We start from the raw sequence: 20329 nt of genomic DNA, 5'->3' as shown, positions 1-20329 counted from the left end.
AGATGCAACTTTTTGCCCGCTGCGCATGGCGCATGTTTGTGCTGGAGGGTGCCGGCGTTCCAGATTGCATGTCCAGCTCCACAGCCCGGTGCTCGCAGGCCTTTCTGCAGCGCGCCAGGCAAGTCTGTCTTGCATTTTCGCGCAGGGGGCATGCCGTGCCCAGAGCCTTAGCCAGACGTTCTGCCCAAAGCCATCGCTGGGGATTCTGGCCTCAAGTTTTCTCTGAGGCTGCACTTCTCCTGTGCAGGCGTCTTTTCTGCGCTTAAACATGCGCTATGCTGGCGTGCAGAAAAGGCAGGCTAGTGGGGCTTTTCCCAGGGCTTGCACTTTCAGAAAGATTCTGGCACATATAATATAGTTTGGAATCAAAATAGTAATTGCAGGCGTGGGTTTGCAAAAATGTGACTTGATTTATTCAAAACAAATGCGCCAGGCGTTATTATCTGCGTGCTCTGGCAGCAGGCCCATGGAGCAAGCATTCCGAAAAGGCCCAGCACGCATTTTTAAAGGCCTGGGCGGATGTTAAGCGAGAAACCCGAATCACAACAGAAACAAGCACACAAAAATCGAAAGGATACAACCACAAAATAGTCCAAGACGGATGGGCGTATGCAATCAGCACGATTGTATGGTATACTTGCAGCAGATTTCTGGCGCGCGTGCCCGGCTAGTCGTCTGTTTTTTTCTCGCACACTTCGTGTTCCTCCTGTGTGCATGCCTTACTTAGCAGGCTGGGCACTTCCTCCACACACATGGGCTGCTTGTCCACAGGCGCTTTTTGGCTGTTGTCTTTTGTTTTCAGTAGCATGTCCCGAATTACCTCCATCACCTTACCGGCTCTTCTGCTTTCTTCAGAGGCCTCTGCGCTTGCTTTCCTTGCTCGTGCTTGCTCCTTCGTCTCTACAAGCGTCCACTCGCTATCCCCCGCGCTTTCCATCCCAGCGGCCGCGGCTTTCTTCTGCTCCTGCAGCTCTTCTCTTTCTCTGAACCCCCATTTCTTTTCCTTTTCGCGGCTGTAATCTACTCTACACAAATAGGAACTTTCCCGTTTATTTATGAACTCGTTTTCGTTTGTCCTTTCTGCATAATAGCACACCGAAGTGGTGTGCCCCAGTTTTCCACAGGTGTAGCATCTCTTTATGCCCAGGTTCCTTTTGCTCGCGCGCTCCGCCTCGTCCTGCAACGCCTTCCTTTCCTTCTCCAGCTCATTTTTCATTTTGCTTATTTCCTGCCGCTCCTTTTCCAGAGCTTTTTTCATTTCCTCCACCTCTTTTTTCAGCTCCTTGATTTCTTCGCCGGTCAGCTCTTTTTTCATTTCCTCCACAAACATGGCCTTGATGTCGCCTTCTATCACTTCCATGTTCCTGTCCCAGCTCCCCTCGCTGTTTACTATTCTTCCGCACTCCAGCCCGTTCATTATTATCTCCTGCACCTCTTCGCTTTCAATTGTATCAACAATATCCCATATGTCTTTTCCCTTGCCTCTTCCTATCCGTATTCTTGTTATTATCTTCTTTAGCTCCTTTTCCCGTTTTTGGTCTAATTTGAAAACCGCCTCTACGTTTCTAGCTTGCATAGGGTAAATTAAAATAAATTATTTATACTTGCATTTGGTGCTTATTTTACTGTGCGCCCAGAGAGCACTTTTTGGCGCAGCTAGGCCGCAGGCTGCAGCTGCTTCTATTTTCTTTTCCATGCGCCCGGATGCAATCTTTTTCGCGCATTTTAAGCTGTCAGGCGTATGCGCTGCCTTGCCTCTTTAGGGCCAGCCCCTTTCTCTGGGCGGCTGGGAACTGTGGGAAGCCTGTTTGCAACAAAATCAAATGCAAAGCACGCTGTTTGTTTATGTGCCAGGGCCGTGCATATGGCATCCAACCTGCTTTTTGTTCAGCGCATGGGCGCATGCCCGGAACGCCCGAGCAGAGGCCATGTTTTTTCTGTAATGCGGATGGGCCTTCTTCCCCAGCAGCAGAGCTTGCCAAAAGCCGGTCTCTAAACTCATGGCAAATCGTGCCAAAGAGTTATTGTGCAGCCCCTGGAGCCTTGCTCACTCTTCCGGATGGGCGCAGGCCAAAGAGTATTTCTATAATGGCAATCAAAAAGACTTTGTCTTATTATTGGTAATTTTGCAGTGCAGCTGCTAGAGAAGCAGGCTTTTGCTTTCAGACAAGCACCCGCGCTCCAAGCATGGGCTGCACGGCTCTAAGAGTCAAACAAACAAAAACAACTGTGCACAGCCTGGCTAAGGAAATGGCCTGGCAGAAGTGCCCTGCGGTGGGAGCTTGAAGACCAGCTGTGAAGCTTAGAAAGCAGCTATGTGCGAGGGTATTCTCGGCCAGAGAGCTTGCACACTGCAAAAGAAACAGCCACGCCATTGAGAGGTGGTCCAAGACGAAGCTGCAGACCCCGGAGGAAAGACAAAAGCCAGGCGGCGCATTCAAGCGCGCGCGAAGCTAGACGCATTTGCAGAATGCATATTTATTTACTTGCCCGTAAGGTGCGTCTCGTTTACACGCATGCCCGCCGTGCGCTTTCGAGCAAGCAGCTTGACGCCTTTCTTGCTCTTTGCAAAAACTGCATTGGCAAAAAGGCAAAGCACGCAAGCAGAGCACTTTCGGGAAGTTTATAGGCAAGGCCGTCTGCATGCATCATATATCCCCCAAAAGGTTGGCAAAAAGCCCCATAAGGAGCCTGTCGAACTGTTCGCTAGAAATCCCAGTCGGAGCATGTCTGCAAATTTCTTCAATAAACCTGTCAAAAAGCTCCATGGCCTCTGCTTTAGACAACTCGCTGGAGGCTCCTTTGACAAGCTCAGAAACAAGCGTGTCAAAAGCCTCGGGGACTTCTTCTGCAGAGAGGTCCCTGGGGTCAGCTTGGGTAAGATTGCATATTCTGTCCGCGGATGTCCTGCTCAGTTTTTTTCTAAAGAGTTTGGGATAAAGCACACTAAAGCAGTTGCTTGGCTGGTTATTGGAAAAAAATCGCATGACGAGCTTGGAAACGAATCTGTTAAAAGCTCTGTCAAACACATTTTCTGGAATGGGCGTCGGCGCACTTCCTTTCCCGGTGAAAGGCTTTCTGCCCCGTGTTTTGGCAAAAGCAGGGCCTGGCAGGCTCCTTGGCGTGTGCATGCGCCTGGCTGGAGGGTGTTGGCCAGGGACTGCTTTTGCACGGGTTGTATGCACACGGCGTGTTCTTTTGGCGGCGGCAGAGGTCTCTACAGGGCACACCGCAGAAGGCTCTGACGTATAGGTACATCCTTTGTTCTTTATTTTCTCTTGCATGTGCCAATTCATACCTGCGTATTTATAGATTTATGCCCCATCAAAGTGATGCGGTCGGTTTTATTGGATTTATGCCTGAACAGAGATGTTTAAATATGCATGCTGGCATTTTCTTTTTGAAGGCGCTGGAGCAAAAATTTTGGAATGCTCATGCGTGGGGTGGCAGCATGCGCAGTAAAGCCTTGCTGCATACTTGCTGGCGCAGCAAGCTGCGCGTGGGCTTGGGCCTGGATCCAGCAGGCTTTTTGTCTGCGCCGGTGGAGTTAAACAACAGAAAGAGCTCTGGCGGAGCACACCGTTTGTTTTGGCATATGGGGAAAGCTGCAACTGTTGCGCTTTTCTTCGTTCTCTGGGAGCGCAAGAAGCGCAGGGCAGGCAATGGCGTGGTGCAGACCACCAAGCACAAATCTGGCTTGAACGCTTATGCATGGCACGCCAAGCCATCAGAACATATTTTGTTAAATTTTATTCATATTTGCATATATATTTCTGGAAAAATTCGCAGTTGGCCATGTAGGGGCGTACAATCAAAGTGATGTTTGGGCGTAAATGTTTAGAAGTTTTAAAAGAAAAGCATTGTCCAAATGCCTATATACACCAGAGAAACTAAAAATCCAACAGTGCACGCAGTATTTTTGCTAGCATGCAACCTTATGCAGATGCAGGCGTCAAGCAATGTGCATTGCTCAGGCAGCGACTTGGACAAGGCATGCGACAGAGAAGTATATGAAATCATGTTTTTTGGCCAGGAGATTGACAGCCTTGTGGAATATTCTTATTTTCTAGACATAGATGCCGATTTAAGCCTGCCTGTGATTTCCGATGCTGATCTACGCGAGCTGGGAATATGCCAGGATCCGTGGGAGACACAGTATGTAGGGGACCTAGAGTTTGTGCAGCCAGACGTTCAGTCGGAAATAGAAACGCAGCCCAATAAAGGAGTGGCGCCCGAGAATCCGGACATGCAGCATTTTCAAAAGGCCAAATGCGAGGAGTGCTGTCCGCTGGAGAGCATGCCCATTCAGAATGACCAGGCCGAGGGCGCGCCCACAGACAAGAGCTTGAGCGGGCCCGTTAAAAACGAGTAGGCTCTTTCTAAGCCACCCTGACACATACTCAGGTTAGTGCCAGCTTCATTTGAAAGCATTTCTTCGGCCAAAGACCCTGCCAATGGGCATCTTTTCCGGGGCGCTGATAGCCAGCTGAGTTTGATGCAAAAAGCATAACTCTAGCCGGCCTGCGCATACTCGAGGCGCTGGCAGACTTTATGTGTATGGACGAGAAAGCCTTTGATGCAAGCACAAATTGGTATACACATGTACAAAAGAGAACAAGCCGACGTACCCACAAAGAATCCTCTAAATGCATCTACTTGAAGCACCCCTATCCAAACGCACAGAGATAGGCGTTTGCAACCTCTGCAGGCCCGCAGATTGTGGAGGCGTGCAAGCAGGCGGGTCTAGGAGTTGGCAAGGAGGCCTACCGGGACTCGCACACGATATTCTAGAGATGCTTTCTGTGGGCATGCACTTTTCCCGGAAATAGGGATGAAGTTCTCTGCATGCTGGAAACAGATGTGCGCATAAGAAATCAACCAATAAATTGAACAATTAAAAAATTGCCAGGGATTTGGCCAAAGTTAGGCGGAAAAAATATAAGGCCACGATATGCATGCCAAAGTGCAGCAAGAAAACAAAAAAGTGGGCCTGGGCTTGGAGGACGGCATGGGAAAACATGATGCAACTCTCTAACCAGAGGCAATGTGGTGTTTTAGCGTGTTCACGCAAGCCTTGCGGACCAGGAGTTTATGTTTGCCAGGCTTGGGCCCGAAAGACCTCAGCGGCAGTCTGTGCATTCCGCTCTTTTTTTGCTTTTAGCCCTGTATGTGGTGGAGGGCCTCAGCCCATAGTAGGCTCTGGCTGCCAAAAGCCTTGTGCATGCGCCTGTCGGCCCGTCTGTTTGCACGTATGCAAGCGTCCCTTCTGAAGAATCTGCAGACGCCAGCTGCGCGTAAAAGAAAGTCCGGAGCATGTGTGTATAGCATCCTGCATTTGCACAGCCCGCGGCGCTTTCCAGTGCTGGAGAATGTGCGTTTCGGAGACGGCGGGCGCTGGGCAAGCCATTGATTGCGATTCGAAGCACGAAAGGACCGAGGAGGATCTTCAGGCGCACAATCTGCTGCTCGAGCTTCTTTTTAAAAAGCAAGGGACTTCTGAGTAGATCTGGAGAGAATGGATATCCTCAGTTCTGCCACGGGATTTGGCGCGCGATCCCGAACAGATTAGCGCTATACAGGCCTAGAAGAAAGTCGGGTGCTTATAAATAAGCTATAGGATCTGGCAAGTCTATATGTGCTGCCTGCGAGCCGCAGGCAGACTGGCAATTTATTTTATTTATCTGTTTGTGCTAGGGCATGGTGGGCGCAGTGCATTGTGCAGCAAGTGTGCTGTCACAGCCTGTGCGACAGCAGCCCGGAAAGTGCAAGCCCATCCAAGCGTGCGTGTTTTTTTCTTAGACGCAGAGAAAATGGAAGTAGAGAAGGTCAGGCCAGCAGCAAGAGAATTCAAGAGGCGCGCCAGCGCTCAAGCTCCAGAAAAGTGGCGGCGCTGCACGCGCGGTTGAGCAGGGGCACCTCCACAGCAGGCCTGCGCGCTGTGTGTGTATTTTTGTCTGCGCGCGCAGGCCTCTGTTTCTACCAAAGCAGGCAGACGCCGGCTTGCCGCGCCCCGGGGCGCTCTACAGATGGGCAAGCTCCAGAATGCTCCGCACGTCGGAGCAGAAGCGCAGGCTGTCCAGTATTATTGCCGTGGAAAGCAGGCTCCGGTCCTTTGGGCACCCTGTGAACATGTCTATTGGAAGCGTGTTTTTGTGCATTCCAAAGTCATAGTCTAGAAACACCACGGAAGAAAGGTCCTCAGAGACCTTCTCCAGGTCCTTCAGAAAGCGCCCGTCTATGTAGTCGCACTCGCTCCGGTAGAAGCGGCTCGCAAACAGCTTCTCGTCCCTTTCCAGATAGTCCGCCACCCTGTCAGCAAACTCTTTCTCCGCGCTTGTATAGAGAACAAGCGTGTACCACTGCGCGACCTCCCGCAGGAACTCGTGCAGCATTGGGCGATACCGCACAAAGTGCGTGCATAGGCTGCCGCTTGCTCTGTACTGCACTATGTGGTCCACCCGGCGCGGCGGGGGCGCTATTGTGGAGGAAAGAATGATGCCCTCCAGGCCCAGAACCAAATACCGTTTTTTTGCGAGGTTTGCCTCAAAGTTGTTTAGAAAGCTCCACACGTTCAGAGAGCGTATGTACTTTTTGATGTGTGGAACCCTCACTAGCACGTTCCATCTAGAGCTTTTTCCCATAAAGAGCTCTGCGTCGGGCCTGTCTTGCTTCTCCTCCTTCATAACTTTTACATTTTTTAGTTTGGAAATGAAACTCATAAGCATGATTCTTCTGCTCGCAGGGCTTGCGCAGGCGAAGATGGTCCTCAACATAAACGACATAACAAAGCCGTTCTCGATACAGAGAGGCGTGATTGACAACCAGATTTGCAAGGGCGTGTTTATGCTAGAGACGCCGACAGAGGGCTCGCTGAACGCCACGATTTTCTCGGAAAACATGAAGAGAGTCTTCACGAAGGAGGGCCTTAAGTACAACGAGGAGGTGCACTTTTCGTTCAACACAACGTCCGGGCAGATATACGTTGTGAAGATCGAGGAGAAGGAGCCGCTTTCGGAAAAGAACATAAAGATGCTTTACGAGTTTACGTCGCAGTACAACACGTTCAACAAGGAAATTGCAAAGTTCGAGGTAATTAATCCAGCCATGTCGGAAATGACCAAGTTTGAGAAGCTTTTGTACGAGCTTTCCCTGCAGACCTCATACAGGCAGAAGGAAACCTCTGCCTTCTCCGACAGCGTCAACGAGATTGTTATTTCGATCCTTTGTATAAATATAATCATGTTCGTTGCATTCGCCGGAATACTGGTCTACCAGACGATCTCATTCAAGGACTTCCTGAAGAAGAAAAAGCTGATTTAGTAAATTCTGTTTGTTTGTTTTTTCTTTGCTTGGCAACGCTTCTGTCTCTCGGCAAGCATGCGCAGGCTTTTGCAATGAAAACGTGATTGGCAAGGCTCTATCAGAAAGCGCGCACATATGCGTGGCGGTGTTTGTTTGTTTAATGGTGTGGTGCATACAGACGGGAAAGCGTCTGGACTTCAAAGAAGAGAGTGTGTGCGCGTTTTTTACGCGAAACAACCTTTCTATCCCCGCACATGCAATAGTGAAGGTTTTCTTGAAGAGGTGTGTGTATGTCTCGGAGGAAATCCTGCACCTCAACTCGCAGCTGGACAGGTATGTCAACAACAGCCATATGTACATTCTGACGCGCCCCGAGCACACAGCATACGTGTACGTGAACGCCTTTGCAAGGAGCATTCTTAATACATGCGGGAGCCGGATACCGCTGCACGTGCCAAAGGATCTCCCGGCTGCGCAGGCTCTGGGCGCGCTGCAGCTTTATTTCCCTGCGTTTCAGCACTTCTCCTGCTTTTCGCTGTACACCCGGGAGGCATCCTCCGACAGGGGCACGCTGCGGCAGGTGGGCGCGCAGGAGGCGGTGTGCAGCTTGGGGGGCGCGGTGTATCTTCAGCCGACGTGTCCCTTTGAGACTGCGCGCAAGCAGCCGCCCTTGTTTGTGGGCGAGTTTTACCAGCTAAAGACGTTCAACAGCAGCACAATGTTTGCCAAGAAGTACGTTGTGAGCATATATGCGCACTTTCTGTTCGCGCACAAGAAGGGCGAAACCAGCGAGCACGGGCAGACCTTGGAAATGACGCACGACCTTATTTCGTACAAGCAGGAGGTCGGAAGCAAGTGCTTTGCTGTCATAGAGCAGAACGGCACCCGGTGGTCTCTGCACAGCAAGGACAGCGAGGCCGTGAGCGCGCTGCTTTTCCACATAAAGGAGGCCCCCCGGCACTTTCCGAGAGAAGTCGAAGCAGAGACTGCAAAAAGCTGGGAGAAAAAGTGTGCAAACGTGCAGAGTATTATATCGCACAACCTGACCTCGTCCTCGCTTCCCCAGGCAGCGGTTCTGTTCCCCCAGGACATTCCCAAGGTGTCCGAGGAGCTGGGCAAAACAAAGCCGCCCGGGGTTCTCATGGAGAAGCTGGAGCTGCACGTGCAGAGAAGCATATGGGACAATGTGAACATAGAGTTTATTATCTATCTGCTGGATCTGCAGGGCGTGCCCCTTACTGCTGAGATATACCAGGAGATTCGGGAGTTTTCTGTGCACCGAAAGCGCATTCTTGGGAAGATAAAGCAGATGAAAGGCTCTCTGTGAGCGCGCAGGCCGCTTTGCCCGTGCTGGAGGCGTGCTCTACTTTGCCCTGCACTCGTATATGGCGTAAAGCAGCTCTGCCATTTTGGGGGACCGCCCTCTTTTGCTCCCCTCGGAGTATGCTTTTTCTGCAAGCTTTTGGGAAACGCCTTCCTTTCTGAGCTGGGGAAGGATGTTCTGTATAAAGAAGTTTGTAAAGTATGTGTCTGCCGTTTTTAGCAGATACTCTAGAAGGTACTCGGCCTCTTCTGGGCTGAAGACTGGCCTGCTTTTGATAACTGCCCGCATTATTGGCAAGTCGTACTCTGCGGCAGGGCCCTTAACAATAAACTGGCTGATTGGATTTTCTGCCGTTTTTATGGCTTCTTCTATGATTTTTTCCAGCAGAAAGACAAACTTCTCCTTCAGCCGGATGTCTATCTGCGCCCAGCTCTCTCGTATGCATCTCAGAAGGTGCATGCAGGCGGCCTCTCTGTCCGGCCGGCTCTGTATCTTTTCCATCACGAACTCCGCCCACTGCTCGTGGTTCTTTTTCTTGGGCAGCCCCCAGTAGTTGTTGAACAGCGCGCGCGCCAGCCTTCGGCCGTCTTCCTCGGTGGCGATGGCTGCCTGCCCCACAACGGAGAGCGCTGCCTCGTCAAACGAAAACTCCTCTGCAAGTTCTATGCGCCTAACTGCTTCAGCTATGTCCATTAAAAATTTTCTGATGCGTAAATAATAAAAACACGGGCGTCGGGCGCTGGAAACAGAGCAGAGGCGCGGGGTGCAGGTGCAGGGCGCGGGCGGGCTGCAAAGAAAGAAAAATCATGCTAACCCCGAATGTTTATTTGCATAATACAGCAAATGCAGCACTGCATAATGCATGTGCTTTTATGCACGGCAACGCCTGCCCACGGCCCGGGCCAGCGCCAACAGCGGCTGCGCCTAGGAGGCAAGTCCTTTCTTCAGGCTCTTTATGTGGCTGTATGACGCGGAGGCCCCCTTCTCCAGCAAGGGCAGTATGTCTGTGATGCCTGCGGGGTTTGTGCAGCCCTCCAGCCCCCCTATAAACCCGGCAGCAAAAGAGTCGCCGGCGCCGTTTGTGACCGAGTCTGCAGGCACGTTGAAGGGCAGGGTTTTCCGCAGAGGCCCGCCCGGGGCCTTCCCAAGCACCTCGCCGGGCCCGTCGGTGATTGCATACGCCACGCCAAGAGTGTCAAGCCATGCGAGGAGGGAGTCTATGTCTGTGCAGCCCGACAGCGCAAAGTACTCTTCCTTGTTCCCGATTATGAAGTCCGACATTTTTATGATCTCCAGTATCCTGGGCCTGAACATGCGGGCGATTTCCTCCGAGGAGAGGTTCACCACGCTGCAGAACCCGATCTCGTTCTTTTTCTTGTACAGCTCTATGCAGTCGCTGACCACGTTGTCCAGGAAAAACATGAAAGAGACAAAGTAGAACACGGTGTCTTTTGATATCAGCGAGCAGATTTTTTCCTTTGCGCCGCTGGAGTAGCACACGCTTTTGTCCTGGTACGCAAGGTTTGCTCTTTTGTCGCCGCAGATGAAGACGTACGCCCACGCAGTCGAGAACCGCTCTCTTTTGTCCAGGCATATGTTCACGGCAGTGCCCTGCATCTTCTGCTCTATGATCTCGCCGTACCTGTCGGACCCAACAATTCCAAAGAAGTAGCAGTCCATCCACTGGGAAAGGACCTTCTGGGTGTTGAAGGTTGCGCCCCCTGCCCGAAACACTATGGGTTTCTCGCCGTTTTCCAGGAGGGCCATCATGCCTTCATGCAGCTTTTGGTGTTTTTCGGTGGAATACCCGACAATGGCGTTGGGCTCTATTTCGTTCGCTTCCAAAAAGTCTGCGTTCACGTTGAAAAACAGATCAAGCATAGGTGGATATATTGCTACGCACTTTTTCAAAGCTACCATAGAATTTTAAAAAAATAATTACAGTTAAATACCAGCATCAGAAGGCGCCTGGCGCCCACGCGGGCAGATGTGTGTGCTTCTATGGTTTATTAAAGACAGATCCACAGCACGGAGGCTGCAGCCCAGGCGTGCTCTATGCAGACATGGTAGATGTGTTCAGAAGAAGGTCTGCAATGCTCGGCAGGGGCTCGGCGGACTCCGAGGTTATTCGCAGGTTCTTTTCGTTTGCCAGGTGGAGGAGGGAAACCAGATAGAACTGCACAGAGACCTTTTGCCCTTCCAGAGTGGTGTACATTTCGTCCACCTTCTTTTCCCCCTGCTCGATCTGGCTCCACATGTTCTCCTTCACTTTCACTATGTCGTTTCTGCGGGCCCGCCGGAGCGCGCCCTGCAGGAGCCTTCTGGACAGCAGAGTGCTCTGTGGTGCAGAAGGCCTTTCCTGCGCATCGCTCACCAGCGTCTCGGGCGCGTCCTGTTCCAGGTACTCGCCCTCCTCCATGCCGTTTATAGACAGAGGCGCGCTCTCCTCAGAGCATGCTGCGTCCGGAGCGGCCTTCTCCTCTAAGTACAGGCTTCCTGGATACATAAACATCCTGTACAGGTCCTCCACCCGCACGTTCTGGTCAGGCGGAAGCGTGTTGCAGTTTTTTCTTCTTTCTGATATTTGCTGCGGGTCGATCACTATGCCTTTCCCCCGCTCAAAAAGCGCGGATATCGGGAGGTGTGTGTCTGTGAGAAAGTCTATGACCGCCTTTTTCTTCTCCTTCCCCTCCGGCTTTTCTCTTTCCCTCATCCGCCTTTGGGGGCGCACCTTCCAGTGCGACGGGCCCGCCCAGCCCTTTGAGTACCCAAACGGCGTATACACAAGGCGCAGCTCCTCCTTGCTGGGCCGTGCTTCGGCTGCAGGCGCCTGGCCCAGGCTGCTGTGCTCCTCCGGCGCCTCTGCACGCTCTCCGCTTTCGCTGTCCTCTGCCGGCACGCTTTCTCCGCACATTGCATACTCGCCAAATGCGTCGGCCCCCGCCCTGTACGCGTACTCCAGCGGCTCTGTGTCGTAGCTGATGTGGTATGCGTATGTGGGGAGAACCAGCTCGTCCACGGACTTGTCGGGGGTGAACGCAGAAAACATGGGGCTGATGTGCTTTCTTGCGCCTCCCATGTGCATCGATGCGTGGAGGGAGCTGAAGTCTGTTTCCGGGTCCTGCAGCGCTTGGGGGCTTTCGCCTGCACTTGCGTCTTTCTTCTGCTCTGTTTTTTCGGGGAAAACACTGGGGGGCAGCACGTGGAAGCCCTTGGCGTCGCTCCACTTCAGAAGGTGCATAAGCAGCCCTCGCGTGTCGCCCTCCTTCGACTCCCGCGCCAGATACTCGAGTATTTCGTCGTCTGCAGAGGCTATCTTTGGCCTGATGAGAATCGCCTCTGGGTTTGGCTCTATTGTTGGGTGGGCCTTGGCCCGGGCCCTCTGCCGCTCGGGCTCCTTGGCCCGGCCCACTGATCCCATTAGCTTTTCGGCCTCGTCCACCACGCTGTCCACGCGGGTGCTGTACACCTTCACGCACCCGTCCAGCACTATGCTTGCATGCTGGAAGTTCACGCTGTTTGTTTCTTTTTCTTTAAACCTCTCTATGTTAGAGAAGTCGTCGATGAGCGTGGAGCTCCAGGTTGTTTTTGTGTTGATTTTGCTCTCTGTGGACTCTTTGAGAAGCTCTGCCACCTCTCTTTCTGCTGTCGCCATCGATAAAAATAGCTAAATAAAAAGTGCAATTAAATGCAGAAAAAGCTCCCAGCGAGTCTGGAGGGCCCCGGGGCGCAGCCTTCCCTGCAGCCTTTCTCTGGGGCAGGCGCTGGCCGTGCATGGGCAATGAACTTGGCAATTTAAAACATTAATCTTCTGCTTTGTCAAATTTGGGCATATGCAAAAAATTAATTGCAGCCACCAACCATTCTTATCTGGCGTCCAATGAGAAAACAATGAGCGTGGAAGGACAGAGCTGCAGACAGAGCGGGCGTGCTGGGCAAACAGGCGCCCCGGGCGGCGCCCGCTTTTCGAAAAGCCCCGCATCCGAAAGCCCTGTTAAAGTGTACCGAAACAAAAGAGGCGAGAGGGTTTTCAGAGTGGCGAATCTCCTCGAGGTGATGGAGAGCGCGCCCAAGCAGGTGGAGTCTCTTATTTCAGTGCGCTCTCTTCACACAAGCGCAGAGGCTGCGCGCAGCGAGGCGCTGTCCAAGCTGTGCATCTTCTGCGACCAGCAAGTGGATGCAAGCGTCTCCGTGATACTGTGCACAAAGTGCATTAAGGGCACGCAGGGTGCGCCTTTCGGGCCTGCCAAAGATAGATAGAGGGTGCGCAACTCCAAGCTTGCGTGCTGTATAGCGCTCCTTTTACAAAGCCGGGCACGCGTGCTTTGAGAGCACAGACGTGCGCCAGCCTTTGGCTCTGCGCTCCGTGCAGCGCGAATATAAAAGTCGCCTATTATGTTTAAACCATTTTATTCGCTTGCACCAAGCCAAAAAGTGTGCATTTTGTGACAAAAGGCCTTTGTATAATATCGCGCATACATGCGCGCGAAGTGCTTCATAGAGGGGCCTTTTTCAAGATGTGTTGGCTTTGGACAGCGGTTTCCTGCAGTACAGTGTGCAGTGGATTGTGAGGATATACAAGCATCCATGCACTCGTTTGCGGCCTTTTCCAAAGAAAGTCCACGCCAAAAGCCAGCGGATTGTCTGCATATTCGGGTGGGCACTTTCTGGCATGACTGCGGCCAGGCCGTGCTGTACAGCTGCCGGCGTTTCTGCGGCTTCTAAAACCGAAGCGTCTGTCTGAAGAAAGCGCGCGGCTCAGCCCGGGCTGAGAATTTGATTTGGGTTGGGCCTCGCCTGGCAATACGGACACCGGTTTACATACTTGACCAGCCAAGTGTCGATGCACTGTTTGTGGTAGAAGTGCTTGCACGGGAGCATCCGGCAGACAGAGTCTGGCTCGAATGCCTCAAGGCATATCATGCACTCTTTGCTCGAAGCCTCCAGCTCGGCTCTTTCCGCAAGTTTTGAGTACCGCATGACTGGAATGAGCTGCAGCTTGGAGGGCTTTATTCTTTCTCGAGCGCGCCTTCTGGGCGCTGAACACACCCAAAAAAAGTACAGCACGCACCCAGCGAAGCCTAGAGTTCCCATGATGCAGAGTATCGCTATAATTTCCAGAATGTAGTGGGTGTTGTGGCAGTAGCTTAGATACAGCTTCATGTGGCTGCTGGGACTTCTTTTTTTAAGTTCCATTACAGACAGCAGCCCGTTTATGTACGGTATGGCCACTGCAATGTAGAATGCTTTTTCGGCTTCCTTTGACATGACAATCTGCGCGACTTCGCTGCTGTTCTTGCACATCACCAAAATAAACATGTCAAGCTGCATGGCGTGGAGAAGGGAAAATATGCCGCGTAGATGCGTGGGGGAGTATTCTGTTATAAGAAGATGCGTGCGCGTAATTTTAGAAACCGCCTCCTTTAGCTGCAGAAGGCCCATGTAGTGGCCCATTGTGTCTTTGTTGAGTTCCCCGGTTAGTTTGTCTGCGTTCTCTAAAACCCCCGTGACTTGGGACATATGAAAGAGCGGGCTGCGATTTTTCTCGAGATGGGGTTTCAAAAGCTCTAAAAAATCTCTTTCAAAGCTTGCGGGGCTTAGATATACGGGGATCTTCGCCACTGGGGAAGACGAGTATTTTTGTCTGTTTCTGTTGCAATACCCCTTGATGCCTTGCACGAAAACGCCTCCGCCACACATTTCTAGCCCCTTACAGTTAATCAGCTCGATTTCGACCTCGTGCTCCTTTGGCGAAAATCTGTTCAGATTCAACAGCCACGCCGCTTTTAGAAATAGAAGGCATATTAAAAGTATAGCATGCATACTTGATCCACTTGTATACAAAAAAATTACTTTGTAAATAAACACACAATATGCCTACTCTAAAATAAGAGTTTCTTCCCCTGCAGAGGCTTGCCAATGTGTTGATTTTTTTAATTAATGTCTTATGCCCGCAGCTGCTGTGCTCTGCCCGAGCCAGAGCCTATGCATGCTTTGCGGCCCGGCGTCTTTGGGAGCGCACCCGGGCTTTTCAGAGCTGCTCTTTGCCGTGTGGATTGGCCTAGGCCCGCTGCATCTCATTTACACGCTGGCACCCACAACGCACGCATTCCGAGCATGGGAAATAGGCGGCTGGCCAGCCCCTTGCTCAAAGGAAAGCGGACGCCTGTGCACCCCACGGGCTGTGCGCTGTATTTCCAGAATATGTGCGGCAGCAGGCAGCCAGCTCTTCTTACTCCATGCATTTCAGGGCGCGCACGGAAAGGCGCTTTCTGGCGAGTTTTGCACTGCAGCGTGCATGCCAAGCCTCCGCTCTAGAAATATTAATTGACACTTTAAAAGTTTTAGCGTGTATATGGCACAGACTTTCTTTGTAGAGCTTCTTGAACACTATAAGAAAAAGGGCGAGGAGATTTCTCTTCTTTCCGCGCACACAAATGCGGTCAAAGAAATGAAGAGCGCGTACTTGGCGGCCGCGCGAAACCCCGAGAAGGCGCATGCTGTTATCGAGCAGTTCAGAGAAAGAAGCTCTGCTTTCTACAAAATCTGCACAGAGATAAAAGAAGGCATAGAGCGCCTTTCTTTGAGCTACTCTGGAAAAGGCATTCCGGAGAATAGCATCCGCCAGCACGCGCACGGCCTGTACACCCGCCTGAAGCAGGAGTCTGAGGCGTTTTTGGAGTCTAAGCTGGCGTTTTTGGACGCAATAGACGAGCGGCAGGAGTTTGAGGCCTGCGCGGCGGAGCCTCTTGGAGAAGGCTCCGAGGCCTTGCGCGGTGCGCTCTCCGACTGCCGCGCGCCAAGCCCGCAGGGAGACGTGCGCATACAGCAGATTCTTTCAAACTTGAACAGCCTAAACACAGCGTTCATTGAGCTCAGCGAAATAGTGAGCAGCTCAAACTTTGAGATCGAGGGGGCGGCTAACAAGCTGTTTCTAAGCAGCAACGAAACAGCTGGGGTCAACGCGCAGATCGAGCTGGCGACTGGGCGCAGAAAAAGAAGGCGCTGGCTCAAGATGCTGGGCGTGGCCCTGCTTGTTGTTTTTGGTGGGTGCCTGCTTGTGTTTTTCGGAAAGGAAATACTCACGTTCATCATTAAAATCAAGAAAGCTTTCAAGTAAAGGAGTGCAGCGCTGGGCGCCTCTTTCCTGCGAGTGGAGCCTCTGCTGCTGGGCCGAAGAGCCCCCAAGAAAATAAAAGTAAAAAGAATAAAACGCATGCGTGTGCTTTGCGGGGCTGTGTGCAAGCGCGAAGGGTCTGCAGGAACAGGCCGCATAGCGGCGCACATATGCATGCCTTTGTCCATTCAGCTGTTTATTGTTCTGTTTGAGTGTTTTTCGATATACCCGCATGCAATCCTGCAAGCATGCGTGCTAGCTGCAGAATGGCGCTTTTGTCTTGCCAACAGCCTTTTCATAGGCCAGAACGCCAGCACTAGCTTTTCCGGCGCCCACGAGGGGAGCATGCTCCCATACGCGCAGGAAAAAGTTTTTAGCTTTTTCTTTTCTGTAGAGCGGAAAGCTTGGGCAGTCTCTATGTCGCCTATTTTGTATTCTTCGGGCTGCTCTTTGTGCTTCAAAGGGCCCAAGGTTTTGCCGCGCTCTCAAAAAGCGTGCATGGCCTGATTGCTAGGCCACTGGAATCAGCGCCCGCACATGGTGGGATTATATCTGCATTATCGCTTTCCTTTTTTACGAAAACTCATTGCGCTAGGCCTATTTTTCTACCTAGGAAAATGGTTTGGCTGTTTGGGAGGCGGGTTTACATATTGAGGGGGCGGGTTTTGCTTCATAGGAGGCTGGGGATGCTTTTGGGAAAGAGTGCTTGCCTTTGTGTCTGTGCTTGAGGCGCTTGCTTCGCACAAGTCTTTTGTTGGGGGCTCGTTCGTGATTTGGGTGGCTGCGTCCGGGCCTGTCTTGAGCGGCGCCTTTGCGGGGCTCTGGCTGCTTTTACCAGGCACATCGCTTTTTTCAGAGAAAGCACTGTCTGGCGCAGATAGCTGATTGGCGACTGGCAGCATGTTTCTGTTGGGCAAACCCTCGCTGCGAATGGGAACTGGCGGAGCGAAGCCCGGCTTTATAGAGCCATCACAGCGGGCTTCGCTAGGATACTCCCCTATGGCATAGGAGCTTTTCTGCTTATTTTGCCATTTTTCTTCATGCTTTGGCTCTTGGCGGGGCAGGCTGGCGTTCTGTGCTGCGCCAAGCTCCTTGGCGCTAGAGCTTTTTTTGGCCTGTTGTATAGAGTGCCGCTCCAGAGGAATGCGTGGTTGGCTTGAGAGGTGGCTTCTTTTGGCGTATGGCAGTGCCCGTGCAACCGTATTTGGGATTGGGTGCTTTGTTTCTTTTGGCGTTTGTGTGCAGTCTAGGCCTGCCTTGGGCCTGCTTTGGCTGTGTGCGTGCTTCGGGAAAGGGTACACCTGGTTTTGCTTTTTGGAGGCTCTGCGCCCCTGGGCGTACATGGCCCAGGCCACGCCTGAAATGCCCAGAATGCCGAGCAGCGCACAGATGCTGCTCCACATTATGCTTTTCTTTCTGTTTTGCGCAGAAACCGCGCCTGCTGTGAGCATCATGGCGATTAGCCAAGCATTTGAGTTTGCTTGGTCTCTGTTTGCTACTTCCATGCACAATGCATTCGATCGAGCTATATACTACAATCATCAATTTGATCGGACGCCCATTGGCGCAAACACGCAGAAAGCGCGAGGGCCAGCAGAGCAACTCGCTCTTTCTTGCGTGTGTGGTGCCCAGAAAGCGCAGAGCCTCTGTGCGCACTAAACCGCAGCTGCCTTTTGCTTTCTTGCATGCTTTCGAAACTGAGCTCTTTCGCGCCCAGGCGCATGGCCGGGCAAGGAAAGCTCCGCCTGCAGAAGCGCTTTGCCCCCTTTTGCTTGGATGCTCTGAGATCAAAAAGATTTTCCGGACAAAATTAAGCTTTGCATGCAAACTTCAAGAGTGATGCGCTGCAGGATAAATATTAATAAAGTATCTATCAGTGCATGGACGAAATGTTAGAAGGAAATCGAAAAACTAAAGTGCTGCTTCTAGCGGTTTTGGGCGCAATATTGTTCCTTCTGGGCTTCGCCGGGGGCGTGCTTATGTCTGCGCTGATTTGGGGAAATGCCGAGGAGGCCCGTGGGAATCAGCAGGCTGTGCGCCTGGAAGGCCTGCCTCCTTTGAGGGCAATCCTGGGCCACACAGCTCCTGCCGCCATACAGCATTTTTTCAGCGACCCAAGGGTTTTCAGCGCCGTTCTTGGGCTTGAAAAAGAGTCCCTTGACTCCTTAAAAGGCCAACTCGAAGACCCAGGCAAGATGGAGAGTTTTTTTCGCGAGATGGCCATATGCGGGAAGGACTTGGGCTCAAGCCACACAGACTTTTTTGGCGCGCTGGAGTGCTTGCATGGGATTGCCAAAGGCATGGAAGCACATGCGGACCGCGCTCTAGAGGCCTGTCTGCTGGAGCACGGGGAAAAGCTGGTAGCCCACCTGGAGGCGCTTTTTTATTTAGAAAAGGAAAAAGAGCATCTTGTGACTGTCCAGTCCTACATAGAAAGGCTCTGCATGTCTGTGTTTCGGGCCATCTGGGTGCTGTGCAAAACGTGCTTTGTCTCTGGAAGCGCCCTGCCTGCAGAGAACGTCGGCGCCTTTCCTCTCGAAGAAACGCGCCAAAGCGTGTTTAAAGTCGACAAAGAGGCCCAGAGAATGCTGTACGTCCGGGCCAGCGCAGAGCCCAACGATAACTACGTGGGGTTTGCTGACGTTTTTTTGCGCGAACCGCTTCCTATGCAGCGCGTGTGCTACGTGGACAACGCAGAGCAGAGACAGAAGCCCGTTGTAATCCCGCAGGCTCCCGCCCAAATATCGTGTGCTGAGATAGTAAGGTACATTGCAGACACACACAACAGGCCGCAGGACCAAATCCACGTTTTCTTGTTCAGCCTCAGCACGCGCACCCTAACATACACAAGCCCAGAGAGCACGGAGTACTTTAGCACGTGCAGCGATGCTGAGGAGATTCTGGTTTTCTACTACATACCAAAAAGCACGGCAGAAAGCGCCAGCCTTGCGCTTGTGGAGTTCAGGCCGCCTGAGGAGAGCGGCTCGGCGCAAGGCAGCCCCGTTGTCTATCTCCCGCTCTTCCTCAGCGGGCCAGTGCCTCTGCCCGACTGCGGCGCGCATGAAACGGGCTCCGCCCGCCCTCCACGCTGCATTGCAGACCTAACAGAGATGGATGAGGAGGCCGCGCTGGTGCTGCCTGCAGAAAAGCCCGAGAGCGGCCACTCGGCGATGGCAGTAGACTTAGGCATTTTAGACATTTTAAAAATAACCAGGGCCTACATCATTTCGCCTGCCGCGGCCCTTGATGGCGAGCCCTCGGACAGCTGCTACACAATTTCGTACACAACCCGAGCTGTATGCGCGAGAGGCAGCATGTAACACGCCCTTTCTCTTGCATTTTGGAATGCGCGCCAAAGCGCAAAGTTTTCGCTGCACGCGAGCGTAGGCCAGCAAAGGAGCGCTTTTCGTTGTGGCCCAAAAGAAAATAAAGCGCCAAGCATGCAAGTCTTTAGAAAGCGCACAGTGTTTTATTGCTGCAAGCTGAAAATGCCCTCTCTTAAGCGAGCTCTGGCGTACCTTCTGTTTCCCAAGCAGGTTTGCCAGCGGCCCTTTGGCCCCTCTGTCTGCTTTTGCCACATTTAAGTTTTGCGAATTTCTTTGATTCTGCCGCTTCCATACCATCAGATGCCAGCCCCCGAATGCAGCACCACACTCGCCTGTCTTTCTGCAACTATAAATAATTAAAAACTGCCTGCAATCATGAAAAAACAAAAAGAGACAGAGAAAAAAGCTGCGGCGCGGGCTGCGAGCGGGCTCTGTCCTGGAAGAAAAAACAGAGCGCTCTGGGCTGTCTTTTACGGAGCGCTGGGCCTGCATGCAGCGTGCGGCGCAATACACGCTGCCATCAACGCTTCAGAGAAAGACCGCAAGCAGAAAGATGGGCAACCACCCTCTGTTCCAGGCAAGCCCGCTGCAGGCATACTAAAGAGCGCGCCAATCCCGAACCCCGTGCCCAAGAAAGTAACTTTTTCGGGCGTATAAGCTGCGCTGCACATCTGGGCAACGCGATTCAAAGCACCTGCTCTCTCCGGAACTGGGCTTTGCCAACGGCTAGAATGGCGGGAAACTGCTTTTTAAATAAACTGTGACGGCCTATCCTTCTGCACTTTGTTTCCATATGCTTGGCCTTGGCCATGCTCGCACAGCCAACCAGAAGAAAGCAAATTTTTCCTTCTTTACGCTCTCTCCATATCTAGTTATAATACAGGAAGTAGTCATGTGAAACATTGTCCTTTTTTCCCTGCATGGGCGGGTTGGAGCTATGTGTGTGGGGTTGCGTGTGTGCTCTATCCAAGCTTGCTGCGCAAGAAGGAGAAAGTAAGCATGCGTAAGCTTTTTGTTTTCTGTTTGGGAAACATTCAGAGAAAGGGCTGGGCACGTCTAGACACACCCGGGCCTGGCGGGCTTGGGCGGCCTCCCTCCCGCTGGGCGCTTGCCTTTTCTTCTGGCCTTTGCCTGCATTCCTTCCGTACTCAGCAGAGGCAGAAAGAAAGAACGTGTGTTTTATCTTTTTTTACTTCTTTGCGCAAAACAACCCAAATCCCATCACTTTGATGCCTTTCTGGCAATATATAAATGCACGCG

The 20329-nt window shown here is 52.2% G+C and overlaps 16 protein-coding genes across 16 annotated transcripts; 8 read left to right on the top strand and 8 right to left on the bottom strand.

Moving 5' to 3' along the window:
• Nucleotides 1-667: 667 nt before the first annotated feature.
• On the bottom strand, nt 668-1576 carry NEMAJ01_1191 (uncharacterized protein; the record flags this gene model as incomplete). The annotated part of the gene is made up of 1 exon (XM_047915029.1): nt 668-1576. The coding sequence occupies one exon, from the start codon at nt 1574-1576 to the stop codon at nt 668-670; it is 909 nt and encodes a 302-aa protein (XP_047770986.1).
• Nucleotides 1577-2648: 1072 nt separating this feature from the next.
• NEMAJ01_1190 (uncharacterized protein) lies at nt 2649-3284 on the bottom strand (the record flags this gene model as incomplete). Its single annotated transcript, XM_047915028.1, has 1 exon — nt 2649-3284. The coding sequence occupies one exon, from the start codon at nt 3282-3284 to the stop codon at nt 2649-2651; it is 636 nt and encodes a 211-aa protein (XP_047770985.1).
• A 584-nt stretch (nt 3285-3868) lies between these two features.
• On the top strand, nt 3869-4372 carry NEMAJ01_1189 (uncharacterized protein; the record flags this gene model as incomplete). The annotated part of the gene is made up of 1 exon (XM_047915027.1): nt 3869-4372. One exon carries the CDS (start codon nt 3869-3871, stop codon nt 4370-4372), a length of 504 nt encoding a protein of 167 aa, XP_047770984.1.
• Nucleotides 4373-6020: 1648 nt separating this feature from the next.
• On the bottom strand, nt 6021-6683 carry NEMAJ01_1188 (CTD nuclear envelope phosphatase 1; the record flags this gene model as incomplete). The annotated part of the gene is made up of 1 exon (XM_047915026.1): nt 6021-6683. One exon carries the CDS (start codon nt 6681-6683, stop codon nt 6021-6023), a length of 663 nt encoding a protein of 220 aa, XP_047770983.1.
• Nucleotides 6684-6708: 25 nt separating this feature from the next.
• Nucleotides 6709-7320, top strand: NEMAJ01_1187 (uncharacterized protein; the record flags this gene model as incomplete). Its single annotated transcript, XM_047915025.1, has 1 exon — nt 6709-7320. One exon carries the CDS (start codon nt 6709-6711, stop codon nt 7318-7320), a length of 612 nt encoding a protein of 203 aa, XP_047770982.1.
• Nucleotides 7321-7462: 142 nt separating this feature from the next.
• On the top strand, nt 7463-8629 carry NEMAJ01_1186 (uncharacterized protein; the record flags this gene model as incomplete). Its single annotated transcript, XM_047915024.1, has 1 exon — nt 7463-8629. One exon carries the CDS (start codon nt 7463-7465, stop codon nt 8627-8629), a length of 1167 nt encoding a protein of 388 aa, XP_047770981.1.
• Nucleotides 8630-8665: 36 nt separating this feature from the next.
• Nucleotides 8666-9319, bottom strand: NEMAJ01_1185 (uncharacterized protein; the record flags this gene model as incomplete). The annotated part of the gene is made up of 1 exon (XM_047915023.1): nt 8666-9319. One exon carries the CDS (start codon nt 9317-9319, stop codon nt 8666-8668), a length of 654 nt encoding a protein of 217 aa, XP_047770980.1.
• A 231-nt stretch (nt 9320-9550) lies between these two features.
• On the bottom strand, nt 9551-10546 carry NEMAJ01_1184 (adenosine kinase; the record flags this gene model as incomplete). Its single annotated transcript, XM_047915022.1, has 1 exon — nt 9551-10546. One exon carries the CDS (start codon nt 10544-10546, stop codon nt 9551-9553), a length of 996 nt encoding a protein of 331 aa, XP_047770979.1.
• Nucleotides 10547-10679: 133 nt separating this feature from the next.
• NEMAJ01_1183 (condensin complex subunit 2) lies at nt 10680-12281 on the bottom strand (the record flags this gene model as incomplete). Its single annotated transcript, XM_047915021.1, has 1 exon — nt 10680-12281. The coding sequence occupies one exon, from the start codon at nt 12279-12281 to the stop codon at nt 10680-10682; it is 1602 nt and encodes a 533-aa protein (XP_047770978.1).
• Nucleotides 12282-12517: 236 nt separating this feature from the next.
• On the top strand, nt 12518-12886 carry NEMAJ01_1182 (uncharacterized protein; the record flags this gene model as incomplete). The annotated part of the gene is made up of 1 exon (XM_047915020.1): nt 12518-12886. The coding sequence occupies one exon, from the start codon at nt 12518-12520 to the stop codon at nt 12884-12886; it is 369 nt and encodes a 122-aa protein (XP_047770977.1).
• Nucleotides 12887-13384: 498 nt separating this feature from the next.
• NEMAJ01_1181 (uncharacterized protein) lies at nt 13385-14449 on the bottom strand (the record flags this gene model as incomplete). The annotated part of the gene is made up of 1 exon (XM_047915019.1): nt 13385-14449. One exon carries the CDS (start codon nt 14447-14449, stop codon nt 13385-13387), a length of 1065 nt encoding a protein of 354 aa, XP_047770976.1.
• Nucleotides 14450-14573: 124 nt separating this feature from the next.
• Nucleotides 14574-14957, top strand: NEMAJ01_1180 (uncharacterized protein; the record flags this gene model as incomplete). The annotated part of the gene is made up of 1 exon (XM_047915018.1): nt 14574-14957. One exon carries the CDS (start codon nt 14574-14576, stop codon nt 14955-14957), a length of 384 nt encoding a protein of 127 aa, XP_047770975.1.
• Nucleotides 14958-14981: 24 nt separating this feature from the next.
• Nucleotides 14982-15746, top strand: NEMAJ01_1179 (uncharacterized protein; the record flags this gene model as incomplete). Its single annotated transcript, XM_047915017.1, has 1 exon — nt 14982-15746. One exon carries the CDS (start codon nt 14982-14984, stop codon nt 15744-15746), a length of 765 nt encoding a protein of 254 aa, XP_047770974.1.
• Nucleotides 15747-15842: 96 nt separating this feature from the next.
• On the top strand, nt 15843-16250 carry NEMAJ01_1178 (uncharacterized protein; the record flags this gene model as incomplete). The annotated part of the gene is made up of 1 exon (XM_047915016.1): nt 15843-16250. One exon carries the CDS (start codon nt 15843-15845, stop codon nt 16248-16250), a length of 408 nt encoding a protein of 135 aa, XP_047770973.1.
• Nucleotides 16251-16348: 98 nt separating this feature from the next.
• NEMAJ01_1177 (uncharacterized protein) lies at nt 16349-17248 on the bottom strand (the record flags this gene model as incomplete). Its single annotated transcript, XM_047915015.1, has 1 exon — nt 16349-17248. One exon carries the CDS (start codon nt 17246-17248, stop codon nt 16349-16351), a length of 900 nt encoding a protein of 299 aa, XP_047770972.1.
• Nucleotides 17249-17623: 375 nt separating this feature from the next.
• On the top strand, nt 17624-19063 carry NEMAJ01_1176 (uncharacterized protein; the record flags this gene model as incomplete). The annotated part of the gene is made up of 1 exon (XM_047915014.1): nt 17624-19063. One exon carries the CDS (start codon nt 17624-17626, stop codon nt 19061-19063), a length of 1440 nt encoding a protein of 479 aa, XP_047770971.1.
• Nucleotides 19064-20329: the final 1266 nt, after the last annotated feature.

Source organism: Nematocida major, assembly GCF_021653875.1.
Source record: "Nematocida major strain JUm2507 chromosome Unknown 2415, whole genome shotgun sequence".
Classification (NCBI taxonomy): Eukaryota; Fungi; Microsporidia; genus Nematocida; species Nematocida major.
This window is presented reverse-complemented; position numbering and strand designations above follow the sequence as displayed.